This window comes from Helicoverpa zea, chromosome 4 (assembly GCF_022581195.2).
Source record: "Helicoverpa zea isolate HzStark_Cry1AcR chromosome 4, ilHelZeax1.1, whole genome shotgun sequence".
Classification (NCBI taxonomy): domain Eukaryota; kingdom Metazoa; phylum Arthropoda; class Insecta; order Lepidoptera; family Noctuidae; genus Helicoverpa; species Helicoverpa zea.
Genome location: NC_061455.1, coordinates 10,672,681 through 10,698,615, shown reverse-complemented (window position 1 = coordinate 10,698,615; position 25,935 = coordinate 10,672,681). Strand labels below are relative to the sequence as shown.

The window sequence follows — 25,935 nt, the reverse complement described above, 5'->3', positions numbered from 1 at the left end:
GATTACATGAGTATGTGTAATGAGATTAATTACTTATTTGATAATTGGAAGATAACAGATAAGCACATTTAATATAAAAGAGTTTGCTAGATCACGCAGAACACAGCCTAGGTACACCAACAATCATGCGCGCCGTCATCCTGTTAGCCCTTTTGGGCTCCGCACTCGGTAAGATATTTTTCTGCATTCTCTTTCATGAAAAAAATCGCAATCACTGCAATTCCTGTTTTATACAAATCTAATTTAGAGTTCAAAGTTTTGTAATTTAAATGTTTACTATGAAAATTATTGGATAAAAAGTTAATTGTATAAATAATATGTTTTTCCTATTTCAGCGGTACCCAAATCCGTCAACCGCATTGTGGGCGGCAGCCCCACCACTGTGGAGGCCTACCCCTACATGTCCAACATGCAGTATGGTTTCTGGGGCATCTGGTGGTACCAGGCATGCGGTGGATCTCTGCTAACCTCCACCTCCATCCTCTCAGCTGCTCACTGTTACTTGTAAGTTATTTATTTATTTACAAATTTTTGTACACACATAATAAAGAAAGATGACAGGAAAGAAAGAATTTACAAAGGTAATGCTTATTTCTAAAGAAATCTCTTCCAGCATACCTGCGAAAGGTATGCTGGAAGTATGCAGTGTGTAAAAAGCAAGGGAAACAGAAATTAAAATGGAAGAAAACAGCTGTATCTATACTAATATTATAAAGAGGAAAACTTTGTTTGTTTGTTTATTTGGTTGTAATGAATAGGCTCAAAAACTACTGGACAGTTTTTAAAAATTCTTTCACAATTCGAAAGCTACATTATCCACGAGTAACATAGGCTATATTTTATCCCGGTACGGGCAGTAGTTACCACGGGACGCGGGTGAAACCGCGGGAAAACGGCTAGTATTGTATATTATACCTACATAAACAATACGTAAATATACCTACACCTATACCTACTAAATAATATATACCCAAAGTTACCACGATTCTTGTATGTACCACGATACTTGCTGGTTTTTGTATGAAAGTTAATGTGTCACTGATCTTGATTTTTTTCCATTACTTTTTTACCCACATTTCCGTTATTTTCAAGATTAATTACAAAAGTGAAATGCGTGACATAAAGTACCGATTATATCTCAGTCAATTTTTTTATAACAGTGGTGACTCACCTCTGGAGTGGAATGTGCGCCTGGGCACGTCCCTGGCGTCCAGCGGCGGCACCCTTCACACCGTGTCCCAGTTGGTGCTGCACCCTCAGTACAGCAGCGCTACCCTGGACCACGACGTCGCCATCGTCCGCCTCACCGTCCCCGCCACCTTCTCCAACACCATCCAGCCCGCCAGCATCCCCGGCAGCAGCTACTCTCTTCCCGACAACACCCTTCTGACCACTGTCGGATGGGGAGCACTCTCGGTAAGTAATATCTTAAAACTATTTTTTATTTTTTAATAAATGAATAAGGCCGCGGCTTTAACCAAAAACATTACTGAATCTAATACTTATCTGACCTTATGTATGTAATTATATTAACTTAGAACCTACCTACTATTTCCAAGAAATAGGTTTCAGATGATTTTATATAATGTTTTATTTTCAGAGCGGCGGTGGATTCCCTCAGCAGTTGCAGCACGTTGACATCAACCTAATCAACCAGGAGCTCTGTGCTGAGCGTTACGCCTTCCTGAAGACCCAGCCTGGTTACCAGAACTGGCCCGACATTACCGACAACATGTTGTGCGCTGGTATCTTGGATGTCGGCGGCAAGGACGCTTGCCAGGGAGACTCCGGCGGTCCCCTCGCCCACAACAGCAACATCATCGTCGGTGTTGTGTCCTGGGGCTTCCAGTGCGCTGATCCCTTCTACCCTGGTGTCAACGCCCGCGTGTCTCGCTACACTGACTGGATCATTGCTAACGCCTAAAATAAGAAACATTGTTTCTCACTAAAAGAATCTGTTATTTATCGACTTCTAACTGAACGTGAAGTTGTATATGTTTGTAAATGTTTTTCCATGACAGAAAAAATATAAGCTATAATAAAAAAAAAATCTATAATTTTATTGAATGAAAACACCGATGAAACAAGTAGGCGGAGAAGTCAGTTAACCTAAATTTTCTTAACCAGTAACTCTGCCATTGTCTCGAAGGTGATCGCTCCACCCGTGCATTGGAGAGCACGTTCATGTTGGTCCTGCACCTGAACTCTCCCGTAGTGTAGGAATTTCGTCCCATCCGGGTATGATAGTCAAGGAATAGGGAGTGCACCTGTTTAAATCCAAACACAGGCCATGTCATTGACCTCATGCTGAAAATTCAAGCAGGCATTCGAATTTTGAAATTTATTAAAAGACGTTCTACTAACTTGATGCTATACTAAACATACCTAGGGTTTGAAAGCTATGTAGTAATTTATATCTTATTTAGGTAGGGACTATTTTTTATATTTAAAAATATGCCGCTATTTTCCAAACATTAAAAAAAACAGCGCTACGCAAAATAAACAAATGTTTAATGAAACAAAAGACACGTCAATGACGTCATGCACGAAATGAACGGGACAGCATTATTTGTACGACAGAGTAAACAAACATTTAACGAAACAAAAGACACGTCAATGACGTCACACGAAATGAACGGGACAGCATTATTTGTATGACAGAGTAAACAAATATTTAATTAAACAAAAGACACTTCAATGACGTCATGCACGAAATGAAAGGGATAACATTCTAAATAAGACAGAGATAAGTAGATGATTAAAGCAATTTTCAGGAAGGACATAAGTCCAATTGTCTTTGTACGAAACTAATTCTTGTTTTAAGGTATGTAAGGATGGTATTTCCTAGAAAGACTCTTAAAGTCAGTACTAGTTTGGGTAGTCCAAGCTAGTTCTAAAGGGGTTATTACATTTGACTAAATAATTAGGTTTGTCTGATTAGGTTTCTAAATGATTTAATGAAACCTACCTTCCTAAATGCGATTACATTTGACTGAATTTAGTGACTGAATCCCTTAAGTCTAAATTGTCTCCGTCTTACCACAAAAACTTTTAAACGTCAGTTTAAGACTTGACTAAAAAAATGACAGAGAGGTACGGTTCATTTGGCAGCCACAAATTTTTTAGACAAGTGTAAAACAGATTTTGTAGTAAGGCAGTAAGTAAAAAGTTTTTGTAGTAAGGCCATCTAAGTCTAGTCTAAGTTGCATCTGGTATGATATTTTAGAATTTAGGTAGACATATTTAGAAACTTGCAAGCTGGTGCGAGCTGACGATAGTGTTAGACGCGGAGGGTGACTTCCTTCTCTTCATATTTGTGCGAAAAGATGTAAAGCTACGTAATGTAATTTACTAATACTTATTTTTAATATTCTCAAAAATAATTGCAAGTGGTGGATATCGAACTCACAACCTCTCTATTGCCAAACTTATCCGTCACCATCATAATCCTTTTCACTGAACTTTTGACTTTGAACTTTAAGGAAATACATATAGGAGTTCATAGAGTATAGGTACATAAGGAAATACGTAGGGGAGTTCATACAGTGTACATAAGGAAGTACCTACATAATTCATAGAGTGTACATAGTGTAATACATAGGGGAGTTCAAAGAGTCTACATAGGGGAGTTCATAACGTGTACATAAGGAAATACATAGGGAGTCAATAGTGTACATAAGGAAATACATAGGGGAGTACATAGAGTGTATGAACTTCGGAAGCTAGGTACACTATCTCCGTGTAACATCGGCTATATTTTACCCGGGTACGGGAAGTCGTTTTCTCGGGACGCGAGTAAAACCGGGTAAAAGTGAAATAGGTACTACGCACAGATTAATTACGAATTCTCAGAAGCTATAAACCCCTACAAACTTGAAGGGAGGTTCATTATAGAGGGAAGACATGCATTTAAGGAGGGATTTTACCAAAATCTATTCCTTACGGGGTTAAACGGGTGTTGATTGACAGTTAGCATGAAAGTCCTCTTTTAGAAGTGAGGGTCTTAAAATTTGTAATTAGCCCGCTTACGATAAAAAAAAATTGTACGCGGACGAAGTCGCGGGCGACCCTAGTATATGTAATGTAATGTAATGTAAATAAACACTTATATATACTGATAAATTAAAGCAATTGTGCAAATTTATTCCCTCGCCTATCCAAAATTTCAAATACTTATACTCAACGTTAAAATACAAGTTTAGGTCTGTTGTTTTTATGGTAGATTTGGACCTACCTACTTTGATTGTTTCGTTTTATTCGGAGCAATTAATTCACTGAATTATCTGACAGCCTTTTCCTGCAAACGTGACTGATTGAAATTACATTATGAATAGGCGTTAATGATGTTGCCTGATTAATATCACACTGTTATTCCTATTTATTCGGTTTCAGCAGCGTCCCTAAGGAGCTAATTCCCGCTAGCTATATCTTTATACTTGCATGCTAATATAATTAACAATGTTCCGAAAAAATCCTCAGTATTGGAAAGCTACATTCTTTCTGTAGTGCAGTCATTGAAGCATTATTGCTCCGAATTTTTTTACTGTGAACCGATTTGCATGAAATTTTGGAATTAGGTTCATCTTACCCTTAACATCAAAAGTGAAAATGATTTGAACTCCGCAACCACCCTAGGGGTGGTTGCCACCCCTTCTCGGGAGTGATTTTTTTTTACAAAATAACCTCGGATATCGATAGAAGACCTAATTTTAAGCGAAAGTTGTCTATAAAGCTTTTTTAAAAATCCAATACTTTTCAAGTTATTGGCAATTGAAAATTCGCAATTTTTTCACGTTTTTCATCGTTTTTTTGCAAATATCTCCAAAAATATACGTTTTACCGAAAAATTTTTAAAGAGCACAATTGTAGCAGGTAAAACAATGAACAATTTGATTTTTTATAAAGTGTTCTAAGTGCAATATTAATCTAGATATTAAAGATCAAAGCCGTTTTTTATTTTGTCTGAAATTTAATCGATGTGGTCAATGCCATCTAGCGGCGAGCAGATGCATTTTATGCATGCAAATACAAATGGGTTTTGTAGTGCTTGAAATAAGCGTTAAAATGAGCACTATTAAAAGTCTTTTGCACGTAAAATAAGTGAGCTGTATTGCAAATAAAGGGAGCGTCTAATGTTTTTTCTTTTCAATCAATGGGTTTCATAAGTGCCATTTCCACCAAAATTAAAATAAATCGTATTCCGCCTAGGATTAACTTTATTATGAAGAGTTTGATAGATAGTATCAGTTTGGCTGCTTCAGGACACATATTTTTCAAAAAAATCACGATTGACGAAACAAACAAAATTTCAAATTTTAAACTACCCTACTGTTTTTTCATAATATCTCAAAAATTACGATAGATACGTATAAAAGTGTACTGATAAAAAATTTAGGTATTTTTTTTCACAAACAATTTGATTTATTTGTTTTTTCTGTCGAACAAAAATTGACGGAGATATGATTGTTTAAGAGGACGAAATGGAATTTTTGGCGCCAAGGATCTCAATTTTTCTCAGTAAATACAAAACGGATCAAAATACAACTTGGTTACCTGAAAGTTCATGATATAAACCTTATTTTGTTAGACGTAGAAACATGATTAGGTAACTTTTATAACAGAGAAAAATATATCAAACATACCTCTTTTTAAAAAGAGATTCACATATTATGGGCAAACGGGACCGATTTAAGCCTCTTAACTTTTTTAGTAGTTGAGTATATACATACTCTTTAAAATTGTAGAAGGAATTTTTATCAAATTATCATTTCTAAATAATAAAATTACAAAACCATTTTGTCGCTTACGACTTTTAGTTATAAGCTAGCGCGCGTATTGTTATCCTCGCCCCGCTCAGACGCTCCGACCCCTTTTGGCGCCTTAGATGCGCGTGCCGGTTATGGAATTATTGTTGACCAATTCGTCGCCTTAAAGAGCGCGTGGCAGCGCAATCACAGCCTCTCTTAAGCCCTTTAACTGTTCACCGTTTTAGAAAAAGAAAAATTGTGATACCACGAAAATTGAATTAGTTATGGTCTAAAAACTTGTCATATTTTTTTCAACTTAGTAACTGAAAATTTCGGAGTGTCAATATTTGGAGCATTGTGAAAGTAGGCAGTATAATAAAGACCAACAACTATTGTAATGTGTATATATGTCACCGGAAAATAATAAAACTCGTAAATTGATCAACTTACTAAAACAATAGATGGCATTGACCACGTCGATTAAATTTCAGACAAAGTAAAAAACGGCTTTAATCTTTAATATCTAGCTTAATATTGCAACTATAGAACTTTATAAAACATCAAATTGTTCATTGTTTTACCTGCTACAATTTTGTCCTTTATAAATATTTCGATAAAACGTATATTTTTGGAGATATTTGCAAAAAACTGAAGAAAAACGTGAAAAAATTGCCAATTTTCAATTACCAATAACTTGAAAAGTATTGGATTTTTTAAAAAGCTTTATAGACAACTTTAGCTTAAAATTAGGTCTTCCATCGATATCCGAGGTTATTTTGCAAAAAAATCCACCCCCGAGAAGGGGTGGCAACCACCCCCAGGGTGGTACTGAGTAGCGTAATACGGCGGTACATGCAGTCGTTCTCATGGGACGCGAGTGAATCCTCGGAAAAAAAACTAGAATACCTAATGATACCTAAAGCAATTCGCGCCAAGTTATTCCATCGCCTTTCCTAAATCTACCGGCATTTTAATTTGGGAGCGATCATTTTATTTCATTAACCATTGGGTATACAGGGTGTCCAGTAAATAGCACGACATACTGCAGGGGGTGATAGCTTGGGTCACTACTTATCAATACAACACAATATATGTTCAGCAAAATCTTACGGATTTACAGTTTTAATTTACAAATTTTCCGAAATACCGAAAAATCTCTACCTTGAAACAGATTTTTAAGCATCTCGTAATGAAAAAATACTTTTCTAGTACTTCTTTTACATCAAATTATTCGTGAATGGTTACTTTATCTATACATATCTATACATATATATATATAGGTAATAAATCTGTAAAAAACTGTGTCTGTACATTGAATATATTAAAAAAATAATAATTGGGTGGGGTTTAGAAACAGTAATGGAGCACAAATCCAAAAAAAAAATTCTGTCTGTATGTCTGTATGTCTGCATGTCTGTATGTCTGTATGTCTGTTTGTTTGTACACGCTAATCTTCCGAACTACTGAACGGATTCCAATGATTTTTTCTTTGTTGTATCAGCATTAAGCCTGGTTAACATATAGGCTATAATTTATCTTCGAAACTTGAAGACCTGATGCAGAACTCCAACAGACCAACAAAACTATAAGAGATACAAAAATGGTGCCATGGCAAAAATTGTTTCATGTGATGAGCATTTTCAGCTGAGATAATAAATTTGAAGATCTGGAACACCTGATGTGGAACCCCAAGAGCCCAGCTTCTCTGTACCATATACGGTATGATGTTTTAGCAAAAGTTGTTCAATTTGATAAGCACTTTCTATTGACTTATACAAATTGAAGATCTAAAAAAAATAAAACACCTGATGTGGAACTCCAGGGGCCCAGCTAGACTATAGCATATGAAGATATGACGTTTTAGTGGTTCAATCTGATAAGCACTCTCTATTGACGTATAAACATCGAAGATCTGGAACACCTGATGTGGAACTTCAAGAGCAATACTACACTTGAAATGTATAGAAATGAATGTTATTAAATAGGTATGGCGAATCAAAAAAAAGTAATTAGTACGTCTTTTAGATAACCCTAAAATAATAGACACGTATTTTTCTTTTCTCTCTCTCACAAACAAATAATAACGAAGATACAACACGCTTGAATTTTGTGTTAAGTCACTGCTTAGTACAAATTTTACATACCTAGACGTGGCGTTACGAGCCCCCACTCTCCGACTTTGTTGCGTTATATCTCATTATTATTTTGTATGTCTCTTCCAGACCTCGGGACTACAGAGTTCCGAATTTTTGGGAGGCAAACGTGGGGCCGAAGCCAACACGCTGAAGACCCTTTGAGACAACTTTATTGAAATGGTGACACAAAACCGACGATTATCCCTTTATACACTATAGAAATGAACCCAAGGACAATCCCCGATGGACGTCGTTAAAAAAAGACAATCCCCGGTTCTGTGCTAAACTATTGCTAACTATGGAGGAAAAGTACTTGGGCTATTGTGATGGGATGTTAGTGGATGACAATGTATTAGGTACATGTAAAAATGGCAGGTGGAGACTTGCCACCTGACTTACTGGGCCCCCGGGAACCAGTCACTGAATAGCAACAAGAGGGCAACAGGTACATGAGCGGCTGTAGGGTGAGGATACCTCGGTGGACTTTAAACGCTGATTGCGCGCTCCCTGTGCTTACCATGAGGCACCTACCCTCCGAGCAGGGCTACTAATCCTGCTCTAGCGACTCCACTCTGGACGGCCAAGCCAAGCCAGAGGCGTGAGACCTACCCCCGTCATGGTTCACTCCGACCGGCCGGAGATGGGGGACAGTATACTCTCCCTGGAAAACTCAGTATATATAGCCCCGCGGGGTCGCTACTCCCCGTCATCAGCCTCAGATGTCCTGCGGTGCCTGTATCTCATTATTATTGTCGTCAAGAGCCTTTGTCCCAATTATGTTAGGGTCGACTTCCAGTCACGATGCAACTGAGTACCAGTGTTTTACAAGGAGCGACTGCCTATCTGACCTCCACAACCCGGTTACCCGCTCAACCCAACACCCCTTGGTAAGACTTACTGGCTTCTGACTACCCATAACGACTGCCAAGAATGTTCAATGACAGCCGGAACCTACAGTTTAACATCCCCTCCAAATAACGGTCATTGGTATCCAAAATATACGTAGAAAGTACATAAGAACTTAGAAAAGTTGCATTGGCAGGCACTTGCCAGACCTGGAATCAAAGCCGCACGCTCATACTTGAGAGATTGGTTCTCTACCCACTAAACCACCACGACTTCCACTAAGTCACCACGACTTTGTCATCTATTTAATGTTTTTTTTACGTAATAATACGTGTACCTAATATTTTTGCCACTCACAACTTAAATGCGGACTAATTAGAATCACCACTTTTATCCCTATGGTCACGTCTATTGCGGTTCAGTTCTCAGCGTTTTGTTTAGTCTGCTGTGCTTTTGCCGTTAAAGTACAAAAATTAAATATATGGAACGTTTCTAATGGTTATGCGTATTCCGTTGTTTCCAAGTCAACGGGCCCTTAAAATTCAATATCAGACTATTCAGATCTTTGATTTTGCTGACCCCGTAGTCGCTGGCATAAGGGACAGGATCCGCGTACGAAGTCGCGGGCAGAAGCTAGTTCATTAATAAGTCTTTTTTCTATCAAAAAGAAGAATGTTTTCAAGAAATACAATTTGTTGTTTAAGTTTGCACTGAAAAATTTTCTTATCACTTAAGTTTAACCTACAGTGGTGAAAAAAAAATGTATGGGGCAGTTTTGTACAACAAACTTAAAAAAAGGCTTGTTTAATGGTGATTTAGGAAATATACAACACTAGTGCATTTTCATTAAAAAAATACAAAAAATGCTATTTTAGTTCCAGAGAAGCTGATTTTGTTGAAAAAATAACGTAATTTTGACAAAAACTACTATGAGAATAAGTAATAGCTGCTCATTTATGTGAATTATTATAAAACTAGTTGTGATTGTGGGTCCCATCGAGCTTCCACCTACATTAAATGCCAATAATTACTTGGAGTTTTTACGAGAAACCCTACCCACGCTCCTTGAAAATGTTCCGAGTGAGCTAAGAGAGGTGATGTGGCTTCAAAATTATGGGAGCCCTGCTCATTATGGGCGGGAAGTAAGCCTACTTAGATGAAGCTTATCCAGGCAGGTGGATTGGGTGACTGGGACCGATATTATGGCCACCTAGGTCTCCGGACCTAAACCCCCTGGATTTTTTTTATTGGGGTGCCATGAAGGACAAAGTCTATGAAAAACCGATCCAAAATGACAATGAATTGAGTGGTTAACATTGCAGCAAGAAAAAATATCGGAAATAAGCTTGAGGAGACTCAAAAGCTCATTTTTAAGAAGATGCCGAGCGTGTACAAAGGAAACAATTTGAGCATTTATTGTAATTTATTTAAATAAATGTTTATCAAAGTTAACTCCTGTTTTTTTTACTATTAACTTATCCTTCAAGATGTCATGACCGGCCAACGGGTCGGCTGTAGATGAAATATTATGTAATTCGAACCGAAGTACGACAGCGATTAGAATTCAAAGTCACATTACTTGCATTTAAAATAAAATGCTCTTATTAAGTAAAATAGCTCATTTTTCGTATTTTTTAAAATGTAATGCACTAGTATTGTATCTTTCCTAAATCACCATTAAACAAGCTATTTTTTAAGTTTGTTGTACACAACTGCCCCATACATTTTTTTTCACCACTGTAGGTTAAACTTAAGTGATAAGAAAATAGTTCAGTGCAAACTTAAACAACAAATTGTATTTCTTGAAAACATTCTTGTTTTTGATAGAAAAAAGACTTATTAATGAGTAAAGTAACCATTCACGAATAATTTGATGTAAAAAAAAGTACTAGAAAAGGATTTTTTCATAACGAGATGCTTAAAAATCTGTCTCAAGGTAGAGATTTTTCGGTATTTCGGAAAATTTTGTAAAACTGTAAATCCGTAAGATTTTGCTGAACATATACAAGCTGTTGATTTGCATCCGTGCCACTTTCAAGGAGGTAATTATGCTAATGATTCTCGACCCAAATCAACAAAAAAATTGGTACGTATTTTTTTTTTTTTTTTTTCGGAATTCCGTAAATGTCATCTAGCCTTATTTAAACTTGGCGCGTATGTTACTGGCCTTAAAACCGTGCTGCGCCCTCACACAAACGCAAACACAAAGCATACGCAACGATCACTTATAAATTTCATTCATAAAATTGGATTACTTCTGAAATACCACGACATTACAATGACAAAAAAAGCAGTGCATATTAGCTATTTCCCATCTACTGTAATTTCAATCGATTATTTACGTATTTTATGTCCTCCTCCTGAACTACGGCACAAATGCAAATCAACACCTTGTATAGTGTTGTATTGATAGGTAGTGACCCAAGCTATCACCCACTGCAGTATGTCGTGCTATTTACTGGACACCGTTATATTAATCGAATTAACAGCAATTTGATCAAAGGTAGGGTTGCCATCTCGAATTTCGTCAAACCCGGACAAAGATTCAAAAAAACCCGGTACCTAATTCTTTTTAAAAAATCCTTACAACTCAAGGTCTAGTAAAAAAATTACTAGTTTGTGTACCTATACCAACGATTCAGTTAGAAATTGAGAGACATTTTGCATGGAAAAAATATTTTCTTATTTGAAACAACAAAATGATTTGAATTAGGTACCAGACTTTAGACTCTGCACCGGTTCTTTTAAGTTCGTGTTATCAAGGTTGAAAAAAAATAAGTTAAGATTCATATAATATCTCCGGGGCTGCGGGTTGTTCGAAAGAGATACCGCGGCCCTGGTACATAAAAGGTCTATGACGGAACACGACGATTTTAGTCAGTAAGAGTCTGACACTCCCTCACCGCTGCTAACCCACAGCGGGAGGGGTCATTTGATGATTTTACGTCGCTAAAAAAAAAAAAGATTCATATAATATCTACCTACAACAAAGGTTGAAAAAACCCTGTCTGAAAATTGCTTATGGGCAAAATGTTTTTATTAATAGGTATGTTCACGATTAGATTACATTAATTAATATCTAATCTGATTCTATTATTTACGAACATGGCTTACAAACGGAAAAAATATTGATAACAAAAAAACAATCATTAAGTATCCGTTGCGTGCACTTTCCGTTCTAACGTTTTCATCAAACCGTGCTGAATGCGAAATTTAATCTAGGTACAAAATCTGCTGAAGCAAAGATCTATGACTTTATTTGCTTCGTTCAACGAGCTTATCAAACCTGAACTTATTAGAAAAAAATGTTTAATTGTTCCATATCGGGAAAGGCTACAGACGCGTGCCAAACTTCGGGCTATACCTACCTATAGTTTGTAATGGATCTACCGTAGTGGACAATGCGGGCAATGCCCACAGCCCTCATTTACTTTTGACCTACACTTATTTCTCATTTTATGTACTACCCTAATTACTCCCCCTATGAACTCCCCTCTTTATGTGCTATATATACCTACACACCCTATAAACTCTTTACCACCTACTTTCTACCACTAACTTGCTACCACTTTCTAACTTTCTTACCATCCTTACATACGTACATTCCTATAAAGATCAATTATAAAGATTTCTTGTTTGAGTTGGATAATAGAAAAAAGTTTAAGTTACAAATCAAAATAGTTTCAAATTAGTCGTTTGCACCCTACCCTTATAAAAGCTCCAAATTCGTTCACTGTTAGGAAGGGAAGTAGTTTCCACGGGCCCTGGGTGAATATACGGGAAACACCCAGTTATCAACAGAACAAAAAAATCAGTAGTTAATCGTTAATCACGTGATATCATGCTTATCTTCTTGAGGAAATACCAGAATATGTAATTGTATACCCAGGTATTCGATATCTAACTAACAAGATAAAAAAACAGGTAGAATCTGACAGCGTCGAAATAACTAGAAGGACAAGTGTTGCACAGGACAATCACTCAACTGCGATGGTTCAACAAAGGGTTAAACTTCTAGGTATCAGTTAACATTTTACAGTCACATTTTTGTTTTAAAAAAATTCGTTACAAAGCAAAAAATTATATAATTTATTTAATTTTGCAACATCATCTCCCGAGCCTTTTCCTAACTATGTTGAGGTCGGCTTCCAGTCTAACCGGATTCAGCTGAGTACCAATGCTTTACAAGGAGCGACTGCCTGTCTGACCTCCTCAACCCATTTACCCGGGCAACCCGATACCCCTTGGTTATACTGGCGTCAGACTTACTGGCTTCTGACTACCCGTAACGACTGCCAAGGATGTCATTGACAGCCGGGACCTACAGTTTAACGTGCCATCTGAAACACAGTCATTGCATGGTGTCGGTGTCCAAGATATACTTAGAAAGTACCTACATACAAAGTTAGAAAAGTTGCATTGGTACTTGCCCGACCTAGAATCGAACCCACGCCCTCATACTCGGGAGGTTGGCTCTTTACCCACTAGGCCGACTTTTTTGCATGGAACAACAATAATAATTTTGCATACCATGGTTGATTTTGTTTTTTCCGCGCGTGCATATTGGCTATTCAGCATAAGCCGACGCTTTTCCTTAGTGAATTAATACGGTATGAATCTCTATTACGTACTCATATCGAAATGATTAGGGGTATGTTTAATGTTATCAATGGCAAATATGAAGTAAAAGTTCAAAAACTTTGTTTTTGTTTTATATAGATTAAAAGAAATCGCTTTTGTTAAACCAGTGTCGATAAATTAATAGCCTTACTGCGGATTACAATAACCGATCCGACGGTTTTTTAGAGACCGGCATTTTATTTTTGACATAAGCTAAACACATAAATTATCTCAAATATATACAAGATAATAGATTTATCTAAAAACACAAGTGCGAGACAGACTCAAGCCGTAAGGGTTCCGTACCATCACTTCATAGAATAAAACAAAGTCGCTTGCTCTGTATGCTTAAATCTTTAAAACTACACAACGGATTTTTAAGCGGTTTTTTTGCATAGAACGTGATTGAAGCGGATGATTTATATGTGTAGGTACTTTTATGTATAGTAGTATCAGCATTGCCCCCGTGCCAAGCTGGGGCGGGTGAAGGGTTGCCAGGTGTTAGGATAAAGCAGGACATACGTAGGATTTTTGATTGCTTGTCCGGCCAAAATAAGCGGCATCCGGCCTGTTAGGATTTAGGTAGGATTTTTCAATTTCGAAATTCGCGCGCGGATCGAGATCGAATCACGCCGAATTGTAGAGTATAATTTAAAACACATGTCATGCAAAGATTTTCATGACAACATATTAAAAGAAAAAGAAGTTTTAAAGCAAATTTATGAGAAGTTATGTTTTGTTTTGTTTAAATAAAGGAGAAGATATATGTTTTGTTTCGCTTACGGTACGTTGATTTATTTTTGTTGTTAGGTATGTTTAATTTTGATAATGTTAAGTAAGAAAATAATTTTTGTTTATATTATGTATTCGACTGATGATTGAGAGAGTTAGAGACTGACTTATAATAAAGAAATATAAGCTTGATTTTGCTTTTGTTTTATTAAAATGCAATCAGAAAATCCCGGATTTCCATTTTTTTTAAGTAACACCAAAATTTTTCAAAAATGTGAGGCGTCCGGATTTATCGACCGAATGTTAGGACAAAAAAAATTAGTTTTACACTTTTTATAAAAAAATTGACAAAAAAAACAAGATGTCCGGATTTTTTACCCAAATGTCAGGACAAACTCACAGGTCTGTCCGGCTTTTGCGTCTGAGGACCTGGCAACCCGGTCGCTAGTTCTAGCAAAATGGAACGTTTGCTGTTCGATGAAAATCCCCTTAAATGTTTTAATTTTATCATAAGGTGGCAACAGAAATACATCATCTGTGAAAATATCAACTGTCTAAATATCTTTCACAGTTGCAGTTCATAAGATACAGCCTCGTGACAGACGGACCAGACGTGTAGTGAAATCTTGATAATGACCTGAAAATGACGTTTGATCTTACTAGAATTCTTATTGTAAGCTCATCCAGTTCAGCTATTGAGATAGCAACAAACATAGACTTACTGAATCCAAATTATGAAATTGCTGTTTGGGTTTTCCATATCAACCCCGAAAATGTGTATAGGTAATTATCGTATAATTATAAGATTACCTACTTATACCGTAGGGGTTTTCCTAAAATGGCGATTAGTTATCAGATGATGCTTTGGAAATTGATATAGGGTGCCTATGTAGGGTATATATATCTGAAACATGTCGGAGTTCCTGTTGTAACATTGCGTCCTCTGTACAGTCAGCTACCACCATGCGTTTCATCATATTTTTTGCCTCTCTGGCCCTTCTGGGCTCCGCTTTCGGTAAGAGCTCATCTTCTTTCTTGTTGTAGTTTGTGCATTATAGTTTTAAGTGGTAAACACCATAATAGTGGAAAATAGTGCTCAAAAACAGGCGACGTTTTGGCGGTACAAGCACTACTGTACACGGATATTAAATTTCTTGCTCGGAGATGGGCAGCACCAGTTTTTTTAGGCGGTGGTGACGACGACATAGCGTTTGAGTCTGTGTCGAATCTGTTTATTCTAATCTTTACTTAATATTTTTTCTTTGGTCTTAGTTTATATTTTGAGGCCGGAGTTTTCTGTGAAAAACTACATAAATAAATGTATTGGCCTTCGTACCTATATGAACCTGCCTACAATTGCATATTTCATGTTAAATATTATTACAGCGGTGCCGAGGAGCGCAAGCCGCATAGTCGGTGGTTCGGCGACTGACATCTCGTCCTACCCCTTCATGTCAAACATGCAATACCACTGGTGGGGCATCTGGTGGATGCAGAGTTGCGGAGGATCCCTCCTGACTAGCACTGCCGTGCTCTCCGCTGCGCACTGCTTCTAGTAAGTACAACACAGTCGCCATCTTAACAAACAAAAAGTTGTGGACCGACCAAAGTTATTTAACTTTTTTATCACCATGAAATCCTTAACTCATATAAAGGTGGTGGTAATTTGGTCCTAGACGTATTAATTATGCCTAATACCAGGGGAATCAGTTCTCTACCCACACCTTAAATAGTTCCAAAATAGATATTAGTATCAATTTAATTTGAATTGTTTTCTCTTTGTGTTTCAGTGGTGACCGCGTCTCGGAATGGCGTGTACTTCTCGGCAGCTCTCTGTCCAATAGCGGCAGCCTTCACCTTATCAACAGCATTACTCTCCACCCGCAGTACAACCATAGTTCTCTAAACTTTGACGTGGCCATCGTGCACCTGAGCAATCCGGCTATATACTCCAACAACGTGCAGCCCGGTAGCATCGCTGGATCTAACTACCACGTCGCCGACGGCACCTCGGTCACTCATGTCGGATGGGGAGCTCTTTGGGTACCTACCTAATTATTATTTTAGACTAACATAGGCCCAAGTCACCGGCAGCATAAACGTCAGTTGTATTTTTTTTTAACGACGGTTATTCTATCGGTGATCTTGGACCTTACTGTCTCACCGATACCTATTGGCATAAAGAAATAAGAGAAAGCTTAGACATAATTGACAAAAGTTCATCTATGATCAAACGAAACAATATCGTGTTACTTAATTCGATTTTTCTGAACATCGGTATTGCAATTTTCAGTACGACGGACCAGCATCCAACCAGCTCATGCATGTTGACATCAACGTCATCAACCAACAACTGTGTGCTGAGCGTTACGCTTACCTTAAGACGCAGCCACGGTACGAAAACTGGCCCGACATTACCGACAACATGATGTGCGCTGGTATCTTGAACGTCGGCGGTAAGGACGCTTGTTCGGGCGACTCCGGCGGACCCCTCCTCCACAACAATGTGATCGTAGGAATCACTTCTTGGGGATATGAGTGCGCAGATCCCTTCTACCCTGGTGTCAGCGCTCGCGTGTCATATTTCACAAACTGGATCACTGCTAATGCTTAGGTTATTTCAAATTATGTAAATAAAATGTAATTAATATTACCTACTCACTGAAATAAAAAGTATTGTACATTAACATAATATTTTTTACTTTAAAATAGAATACCATATCATAGTGTATGAAGGCCAGTAGTTAAGTACCCCAAAAGAGCTTTTAATTTTTTTGTACAAATTCATTGAAAAAAAAGTCATGATCTTTGAGCGTTTTTAAGCTCAAATAAAGAAGAGGAAACGTCAATCTGTATGATTCCATGATTCCATCATAGGTCCGAGCGAATATGCTCATAAAGATAGAGGCAAGTTTAAAAAAAAAAACACTGAATTGTACTTATTTAATTTGTTATTATCGAAAGAGTCTAAGTTACATCTACAGGTATAATCTAAGTACTGCCTTTGTGACAAAGTTGAGACAGACGACGAATGTCGTGGTTTGCTTAATTTTTTAAAGTCCTGCAGGCACCGTACCTAAAAGGGGAAATCTTTGTTGTTTTGACATTTCAAAAGACAAAATGAGTAAAATTCAAGTAGTATAATTCAAGTGTGCCGATTGTACTATAAAAAGATTTCTAAAATATTTATTTTATACTTGTTTTCATTAATTTTCCCTGGGGTTTAAATGCTCTGGGTAGGTGAAGAGCTATCCCAGCATTTGTCGCTTCCCGTGACGCAAAGGCTAGCTACTACATTTAAGTTATTTATTTATTTACATGGGAAACCTACAGCTAAAGAAAATAGACTAAGAACAGTATGGTAAACGGACAGCCAATTACATGTCTCCACGTGTAGATACAGATGTATACAAACAAATCTGTGAACAACATTATATAAGAAGAGTACTGCCAACAAGAAAGGAAAAATAATAATAACAAAATCAAAATATTACAGTTTGTATTTAGAAAAAAAGTTAAGGCTTAGACACTTTCTGGCCGAGGACACGCTTGTCGTGAAGGGATCAAAATCATGCTGTTAACTGTTATTGAAGCTTCTACTTGCACGCACAATAAATGAATTCTGCCTATAATTCGACGAAGTAAGTGGTACACACAACGGTGGATTAAATCGTTTCGAATTACTAGGGACATTAAAATAGAATTTAGATAGAATATCGGGGCTGTTAATGTTGTTATTAAAAGTCTTCAGTAGAAATACGCTGTCAGAAATCTCCCGACGAATGCTTAGAGGCAGTATATGATAGATATTTTTTACATAGTTTAAGGTAATTTTCTGACTTGTAGGGTATTTTTGGTGAAAACATAGGTATTTTATAAATCTCTTTTGAATGCTTTCAATTGGATCAATATATTTATGATAACGTGGATTCCAAATCTCGGATGCGTACTCCAAGTGACTTCTAACAAAAGTTTTAATATTTTGGCTTGTGTGAAGCACTTGGACAGACGCATTATGAAACCTAGAGATTTGGATGCTTTAGCGACTATTTTGCCAACATGTTCTTCAAAGCTAAGTTTGGAGTCATGGTGAACCCCAAGATCACGGATGCAATGGGATCTACGTAGTAGTTGATCATCAAGAGTACGCTGAAGCAATGGTTGAGTGCTTACGTGAATATGTAATGATCGAGTATTTCGCGGGGTTGAGATCAAGCTTGCTTCTGAAGTGCTATCACGTCCATAGGAGATGATATTCTGGCATAGATTTTCATGTCATCGGCGACACACAGTAACTTGGATGAACTCAGGCAAGCATCGATGTCGTTTATATAGATTATAAATGGTAATGGCCCGAGCAAGGACCCTTGGGGGGGGCACCACTATGTATAGGAACCCAACTAGACATATGTATAATTATTCAACACTACAGCTTGAGATCTTTCCTCTACGTAAGAAGAAAACCATCTAAGTAAGTCTCCACGTATTCCTATACCCTTAAGCTTCGATAAAAGTATATTGTGATCGATTCGGTCAAAAGCCTTACTATAATCAGTATAGACGACATCGACCTGCTTTTACCCTTTCTTCCCAATGTAAATATTAAAAAAAAACCCTTATCATATATGTATATAGCATCAGTGATATAATCATTAAGTAGAATTAAATTAGTAACGGTAGACCTACCTTTTTAAAAGCCATGTTGGAAAGGACTGAAAGAATTTTTTAGAGCAGAATGTCCGTTTTTACTCCTTTTTTGTGCACAGGCGATATAAACGCCGTTTTCCATAGTTTAGGAACAATCCAATCCAACCAATGACGTTATAAATTGAATAGTTATTATTCAAGTAGCATTTGTGTCAAATAACCGGCCAAGTGCGAGTCGAGCTCGCGCACCGAGGGTTCCGTACAAATCCTGTATAGATAAAAAGTGACTCTCGCCAAACCGTTCAGTTTAGAACAATCACAGTATTCACAGTTATGGTAATTTGATGGTAATTTGTGAGAGTCAAAATAGTTAACATTTTTTTATTTTATTATATAACTAAAATAATAGGCCAGTACCTTGTAAAAGTTGTTTTACTAAAGTTATTTATTTACATGTTGTAGTCATCATTAAGAAATCTGATTGAAAATAACTAATTATGTCTTGGTCATTGGGCATATCTGACCCGCTTTGCAAAAAGTGGCGGACACGAATGAAAGTAGTTTTAAATTATGGGGAATAGTAAGGCGTTTCATTCAATATCAATATTTTATTAAAATTCCATGGAGAAGAATGTACAGGTTCGTTTGAAGATCATAAAAAAACAAGCAGTTTTTTGGATTGTACAGGTCACAATAACAGTTTTTATTGTTAAAATACTTTTCAAAAAGAAGGAAGGTGCCAATCCGGATGACCAGGATCTGATGAGGATTTGGAAACCCTGAGAAATCGAGGGCAACTCTTGAATATTGTAGGCACGCATCGAGTCATAATCAGACATGTGAGTGTATTTTTGAGGGTACTGGTAAACAGTGAAGGTTTGGAGCTGATTTGATTATGGAGACTACAGAGAGTCAAGGGAACTCCCGAACGGTATGTTGCAACTACCACGTGTTTTGGTTTTATTTTATTCGTATTGGCAAACTTTCCACAAAGATAGGTTTGACTGCCATAGTTATGGGAACTCCTTTACAATTTATAACGTTACCTTGTGTTGGAGCTTATTTTATTTTAGGTGATGAGAATTCACTACTAACTTGGGTTAAAGCAGCCATTGCAGGAATGGGATCTTTTATTTTTGAGGGATTAATCACCTAAAGAGCCCCAGTTTCAGGTTTTTTTCGAAACCGCCTGACGACTTGTAGCTGTCGAATTGTAACAACGACTTCTAGAGAGTAGGATTCGGGGCTGCTGGCTTTACGTTTCTAGAGCCTTGACAAAAGTGTAATTCTGTCCCTTTCTTTGTTTTATAAAGTCGGCATTATTTTATTTTGTAGCATTTTACAAACAAATCCAACTTCAAACATATAAGAAAGCAACAAGAAAGCAAAAGCAAGAAAGAAATTAAAAAGATGTTAGGTGCATCGGTCTAGAAGTCGGTGTCTAGAGGATGCATATCTATATTTATTTAACCACCGAGATCTAGACCGATGCATATAAACAGTTTTCTTGTTGTTTTAGAAGTTGTTTTTTTTTTGTAAAAAGTTTTTATTTTTAACTTTTGTGAAAAGTTCTCGTCAATACGAATAATATAAGCCCAAACACGACGTAACTAAAACATACCGAGTTCTCTCGACTTTCTCACGTCTCCATCATCAGATAAGCTCTAAACCTTCACTGTTTGATAGTATCACCAGACTTACATCTGAGAATCAAGTTTTAATCCTATGCATGCCTACAATTTCTGATAGTTGCCCTCGATTTCTCAGGATTTCCATCATCAGATCCTGACCTGATGACAATGGAAATAAACGGCGAGTATACTCTTTCACTACAAAGAAATGATTTCTCAAATCCGTCAAACATGGTCGTTTAAATTCCCCATTGAAATGAGGAAAATATTTGATGTTTACACCTGATTTTCTCTAGATTCCCATGGTTCACATTGATGCGACTAATGCCATAGTAAATCAGAGCCTTTATCATTATACTGTGCTATATTTCGTTCGTATCCGCCGTGGGTATGGTTTTCATACTAAGGTGCCCAATGACCTTTGAATGATTTAAAATTTTTCACAGTTTAGAGGCCATTATATTTAAGAAGTGTTTGACATGAATTTCACTTTTTATTCAAAACTTTAATATCTCTACGCGTTCATGTGAAAAAGGGTAGGTAGTATGTAAGTTTATAATTATTAAAAAAATATTTTATGTCATGTAAGCAAAAATAATATTTTAATATTTTATGTAACTTCAAATTTATAATTTTCGCAATTTTTTCTTTATCTGTACTATATAACGTTGCTTCGTACCGAATTTTAAGATTCTGAGTTCACGGGAAGTACCTTGTAGGTTTTGATTCCCTAGCGTGTGACGGAAATTCGTCTAAGGTGTCGTTAAAACTGCTGTATCTGTTGATCGCGTTAACTTAGAAGTTTGATTTTTTCATTGCTTAAAGGGACAATAGACCTAGGTATTTGGTATAAATTTCAATTTGGTACCTTTATTCGTTCGTGAAAAATAAGGTAGTAAGTTTCATTTTATTAAAATATTTTTATTATATTATATAACAAAAAAAAATGAGATTTTCGCAATTTTTCCTATATTTGCATTATATAACAATGCTTCATGCCAAATTTCAAGATTCTGAGTTTACGGGAAGTACCCTGTAGGTTTTGATTCCTTTGCGAGTGTCGAGAATTTGTTGAAAATATCGACATAATCGGTTGTATCTTTTGATTGGCTTGGCTTAGAAGCTTGATATTTTCACAGCCTAAAGGAACAATAGACCCGAGTATTTCATGTGAATTTCAGCTTGATACGTCCACGCGTTCTTGAGATAAAGGGTCTTGACAGACAGACAGACAGACAGACAGACAGACGGACAACAAAGTGATCCTATAAGGGTTCCGTTTTTTCCTTTCGAGGTACGGAACCCTAAAAATCGATCAGGATTGTTTACGTTTAGTTACAATGTGCCTACTGAAATGGAGCATAGTTCAGTTGTCAATCACAACATAATAGGTACCATGGAAATGTTAATGTTACCTTAGGTAGGTACATATTTTATTATTAGTAAAAAATCTTTTATAGAGTAGAAAGGATTTTCATGGTCAATAGCCATTTGCGTAATGATTTTAAAACTGTTAATTGTTAACCTCCCGAATTTGGACAGGATCTTCATTATTTTAAAAATGCATAGGTATGTCTGTTGGTAAACAACTAAGCAGTTCTAATTTAGTTAGAAATGTAGTTTCAAAATTAAAGTTATCTCCCAACGGATATCTGGACGAATGTTTGGGTTTTCCTTGAATGATAAATAGGTAATTAGCTATCTGATGATGACGATGACATATCCGATATAAATAGGGGGCATCAGTCTTCCTCCAGTTACAGTACGCACCCGTAACTTGAAGTTCAACCATGCGGTTCATCATCTTCTTAGGTCTTCTTGCCACCAGCTTCGGTAAGAATCATTATAAATTCTTTCATCCTGAATTGAAACAAATATGAAATGAAAATCGCAAGTGCGAGTGTGACTGGCGCGTAAGGTGTCCACTAACTACAAAACGGCAAAAAATCACGTTTGTTGAGTGGAAGACTCTAAATTATTCTGGTATCCAGTACATTTTGTTGTAGACTTTGTTCTTACAGTGAAAGAGTGACTGTGGAAGCCGAACCCAACATAGTATGGGCAAAGGCTGGGTACCTAGATGATAAACTGGACGAAGACACCAGGACACCAGGACTTGGAACTGGGACGACTGAGAATTTATTTTCTTAACCTTGTGGTTTTTTCTTTTGCAGCGGTACCGCGGAGCATAAGCCGCATAGTCGGTGGCAAGGATACTGACATATCGGTCTATCCCTTCATGTCAAACATGCAATTCTTAGAGGGAGGATTGTGGTGGAGGATGAATTGCGGTGGCTCACTCCTCACCAGGACCTCCGTGCTTTCCGCTGCACACTGTTTCTAGTAAGTAGCTTTACAATATACTTATAGTCTACTACTACTAGTACTATAGTCCTGCCGGGGCTGCGAGATTGTTCGAAAGAGTTGCCGCGCCACTCTCTCAGAAATGATTGCAGTAAGACAAGCTACTTTATATCGCATGCGTTAAAATAAGACGGGTCAGTCAATATGGGTTCGTCCAAGCATATTTCGAAGCCTCTTTGAAGCACCTGTCATGAAAAACCTAGTTAGGAACAAAGTTGTTGATTTAGATCAAGGGCAATTAATAAATAATCAATTCAGGAAAAGGTAGTTAGCTTGATCGATAACCTTTCTGTTTTAGCGGAGATCATGTCTGGCAATGGCGTGTAGTCCTTGGCAGCTCGATGGCACACAGCGGTGGAACCGTGCACACAATCAACCGCATTGTTCTGCACCCGCAGTACGACCATAGTGTTTTCAACTTTGACGTGGCCATCGTACACCTGAACAGCCCAGCCTCGTACTCCGACACCGTGCAGCCCGGTAGCATCGCTGGATCTAACTACCACGTCGCCGACGGTACCTCGGTCACTCATGTAGGATGGGGCAGACTTTGGGTAAGTGGTGAACTCTGGGCTAAAATACCTTTTCGGATATTATAATGATCAACTGGGTCTTACCTACCTACCAGTGGCGTAGCGTGGGTATCTGCCGCCCGGGGCAGTTGTCGATTTTGCCGCCCCTTCCCGTGAATTTTTTTTACAAGTGTTACTGGCCGTTTCTCATTTTTAACCGACTTCAAAAAAAGGGTTTTTTTGTATCGACGTTAAAAAACATCAAATGACCCCGCTGTGGGTTAGCAGCGGTGAGGGAGTGTCAGCTAGAAACCGTCGTGTTCCGTCGAAGGCCTTTTATGTTTTATGGTAACTGTTTCGAACAACCCGCAGCCCCGGCAGAAGGGGGAGGTTCTCAAGTAGACTTTTCTTTTATATCTTTGTTACTTGATTTCCTGAAGGTTTTAGAATTTCAAATGCGCGAGCGAAGCGACCGCGAAATTTTTATCGGACTTAAAACAAAAATTACTTAAAATTTAGCCCAAACGTACTTAACTTTTTGTTTGTAGACAGATGCAAAAATAAGGGCATATCGTTTTTTAATACGCGAGCGAAGCGAGCGCGAAATTTTTATCGGACTTAAACCAAATATTACTTAAAATTTTGCCCAAACGTACTTAACTTTTTGTTTGTTGACAGATGCAAAAATAAGGGCATATAGTTTTTGAATACGCGAGCGAAGCGAGCGCGAAATTTTTATCGGACTTAAAACAAAAATCACGTAAAATTTAGCCCAAACGTAGCTAACTTTTTGTTTGTTGATAGATGCAAAAATGAGGGCATATTGTTTTTGAATACGCGAGCGAAGCGAGCGCGAAATTTTTATCAGACTTAAAACAAAAATTACGTAAAATTTTGCCCAAACGTACTTAACGTTTTGTTTGTTGACAAATGCAAAAATAAGGGCCATAATATAGTTTCTGAATACGCGAGCGAAGCGAGCGCGAAATTTTTATCGAACTTAAACCAAATGTTACGTACAATTTAGCCCAAACGTACTTAACTTTTTGTTTGTTGACAAATGCACAATTAAGCGCATACAGTTTCTGAATACGCGAGCGAAGCGAGCGCGAAATTTTAATTATTTTTTATTTATGACTCAAAACCAAAATTACGTAAAATGTAGTGTCACGTGTGTTTTAAGTACCAAATTTTAACAATAATTAATTTTAAGTTTAAAAAGTTTCAACTTTCTTGTATGTGCGGCGCAGATACTAGTTGCGAATAATTTTTTTTTTAATTGTGTAAATTTTGCCGCCCCCTAAAAGCTGCCGCCCGGGGAATTTGCCCCCCCTGCCCCCCCCACGCTACGCCACTGCTACCTACTTGTCTTACCTGATTGGTGGCGGTCTTATGAAGTGTAGTATGTTTTAGATTAGGTAGGTACTACTTAATAATGTAAACAGACTCTGTTACCATTATAATCGTTTTTGGGTGCAAGCACAAAACGTAGAATTATATTATTTCAATAATTGTAGGTAGGTCTATTTTATCGGCTTAGGTATGATACCTTCTCACAGCAATCTTCAAGTTTTTCTGAGCATGCATTATTAAAATTTTTTAGTACATGGGACCAACAAGCGAGCGACTTCAACATGTTGACATCAACGTCATCAATCATAAACTGTGTGCTGAGCGTTACGCTTACCTGAAGACGCAGCCACGGTACGAACTCTGGCCCGACGTTACCGACAACATGATGTGCGCTGGTATCTTGAACATCGGCGGCAAGGATGCTTGTGGAGGCGACTCCGGTGGACCCCTCCTCCACAACAACGTAATCGTCGGAGTAACCTCGTGGGGCTTCCAATGCGCTGATCCTTTCTACCCTGGTGTCAGCGCTCGAGTGTCATATTTCACCGACTGGATTATTGCAAATGCTTAGTTGCATTACGGACTAATACGGACCTTATTACTGTACCTGACATTTCTTTTTAATAAACTATTATGGTTTAATATGTCTTTGACTGCGGAAATTCCTTCTTCTTTAATGTTAGTACTTAAATGCTTAATTTTCCATTATTATGCCCACTAGGTACCTACATATTTGACCTAATAACACTTCAATATTGTAATAGATTAATTATTTTGTTCTATCTCATATGGTTCAGCCAGTTTTGCGAACAAAACAGGCGGACAATAGTTATTTGATAAACAAGAGGGAAAGTTGCTTTTTACAATCAATTTTGATGACCGATCAAGGATGACCGATCGCGGGCTCAATTTTGATGACCGAGCAAGCGAAGGATTCTAAAATTGAAACACGAGCGTAGCGAGTGTTTCAACAATTAGAATCCTGAGCGATAGCGAGGGAATCAAAAGAGCACAAGATGAAAAATCTTTGCACTCGAATGCAACACGTAACTTTTCATCCCACCTCATCGAGGAAATTTCTAAACTCAAAAAAAGAAAATGGCACGCACGTCACACATGGTAAATTAAAAAGATGTACCTATTAAAATTTATTTATGCAAAAACTCAGTTTAAAATCGACCTCAAAACAATAAAAAATAATAATTTCATCCCACTTCACCGAGGAAATTATTAAATGCAAAAAAACAAAATGGCGCGCACATATTGTGTATCAAATTAAAAAGAAGTGCCTACCAAATAAAGTTCATTTATTTGAAAACTCTGTTTAAAATGAAACGAGGTTAAAAAC

General features: G+C 37.4%; 3 protein-coding genes across 4 annotated transcripts; all 3 read left to right on the top strand.

Annotated features, from left to right (window-relative positions):
* The first annotated feature begins 17 nt into the window (after positions 1 to 17).
* Positions 18 to 2,066, top strand: LOC124629574 (trypsin CFT-1-like). The gene is made up of 4 exons (XM_047163039.1): positions 18 to 168; positions 336 to 504; positions 1,161 to 1,416; positions 1,601 to 2,066. The coding sequence occupies exons 1-4, from the start codon at positions 126 to 128 to the stop codon at positions 1,922 to 1,924; spliced, it is 792 nt and encodes a 263-aa protein (XP_047018995.1). The 5' UTR covers positions 18 to 125; the 3' UTR covers positions 1,925 to 2,066.
* A 12,772-nt stretch (positions 2,067 to 14,838) lies between these two features.
* LOC124629808 (trypsin, alkaline C-like) lies at positions 14,839 to 16,767 on the top strand. Of its 2 annotated transcripts, none has more exons than XM_047163373.1 (4): positions 14,839 to 14,863; positions 15,467 to 15,635; positions 15,871 to 16,123; positions 16,374 to 16,767. In XM_047163373.1, the coding sequence occupies exons 1-4, from the start codon at positions 14,854 to 14,856 to the stop codon at positions 16,692 to 16,694; spliced, it is 753 nt and encodes a 250-aa protein (XP_047019329.1). In that variant the 5' UTR covers positions 14,839 to 14,853; the 3' UTR covers positions 16,695 to 16,767. The 2 variants fall into 2 exon arrangements, with proteins under 2 accessions (XP_047019329.1, XP_047019328.1); XM_047163372.1 differs by lacking the exon at positions 14,839 to 14,863 and adding an exon at positions 14,993 to 15,095.
* A 5,346-nt stretch (positions 16,768 to 22,113) lies between these two features.
* Positions 22,114 to 25,229, top strand: LOC124629832 (trypsin, alkaline B-like). Its single transcript, XM_047163412.1, has 4 exons — positions 22,114 to 22,191; positions 22,533 to 22,701; positions 23,021 to 23,276; positions 24,838 to 25,229. The coding sequence occupies exons 1-4, from the start codon at positions 22,149 to 22,151 to the stop codon at positions 25,156 to 25,158; spliced, it is 789 nt and encodes a 262-aa protein (XP_047019368.1). The 5' UTR covers positions 22,114 to 22,148; the 3' UTR covers positions 25,159 to 25,229.
* The last annotated feature ends 706 nt before the right edge of the window (positions 25,230 to 25,935 follow it).

Bases quoted from the DNA above. Each gene is read 5' to 3' on its own strand.
- LOC124629832 (XM_047163412.1), top strand. From the start codon at position 22,149: ATGCGGTTCATCATCTTCTTAGGTCTTCTTGCCACCAGCTTCG. The intron at 22,702-23,020 runs GTAAGTAGCTTT...TTTCTGTTTTAG, and splicing joins TCCGCTGCACACTGTTTCTA to CGGAGATCATGTCTGGCAAT. The intron at 23,277-24,837 runs GTAAGTGGTGAA...AAAATTTTTTAG, and splicing joins TAGGATGGGGCAGACTTTGG to TACATGGGACCAACAAGCGA.
- LOC124629574 (XM_047163039.1), top strand. From the start codon at position 126: ATGCGCGCCGTCATCCTGTTAGCCCTTTTGGGCTCCGCACTCG. The intron at 505-1,160 runs GTAAGTTATTTA...TTTTTATAACAG, and splicing joins TCAGCTGCTCACTGTTACTT to TGGTGACTCACCTCTGGAGT. The intron at 1,417-1,600 runs GTAAGTAATATC...TTTTATTTTCAG, and splicing joins TCGGATGGGGAGCACTCTCG to AGCGGCGGTGGATTCCCTCA.
- LOC124629808 (XM_047163372.1), top strand. From the start codon at position 15,044: ATGCGTTTCATCATATTTTTTGCCTCTCTGGCCCTTCTGGGCTCCGCT. The intron at 15,636-15,870 runs GTAAGTACAACA...TTTGTGTTTCAG, and splicing joins TCCGCTGCGCACTGCTTCTA to TGGTGACCGCGTCTCGGAAT. The intron at 16,124-16,373 runs GTACCTACCTAA...TGCAATTTTCAG, and splicing joins TCGGATGGGGAGCTCTTTGG to TACGACGGACCAGCATCCAA.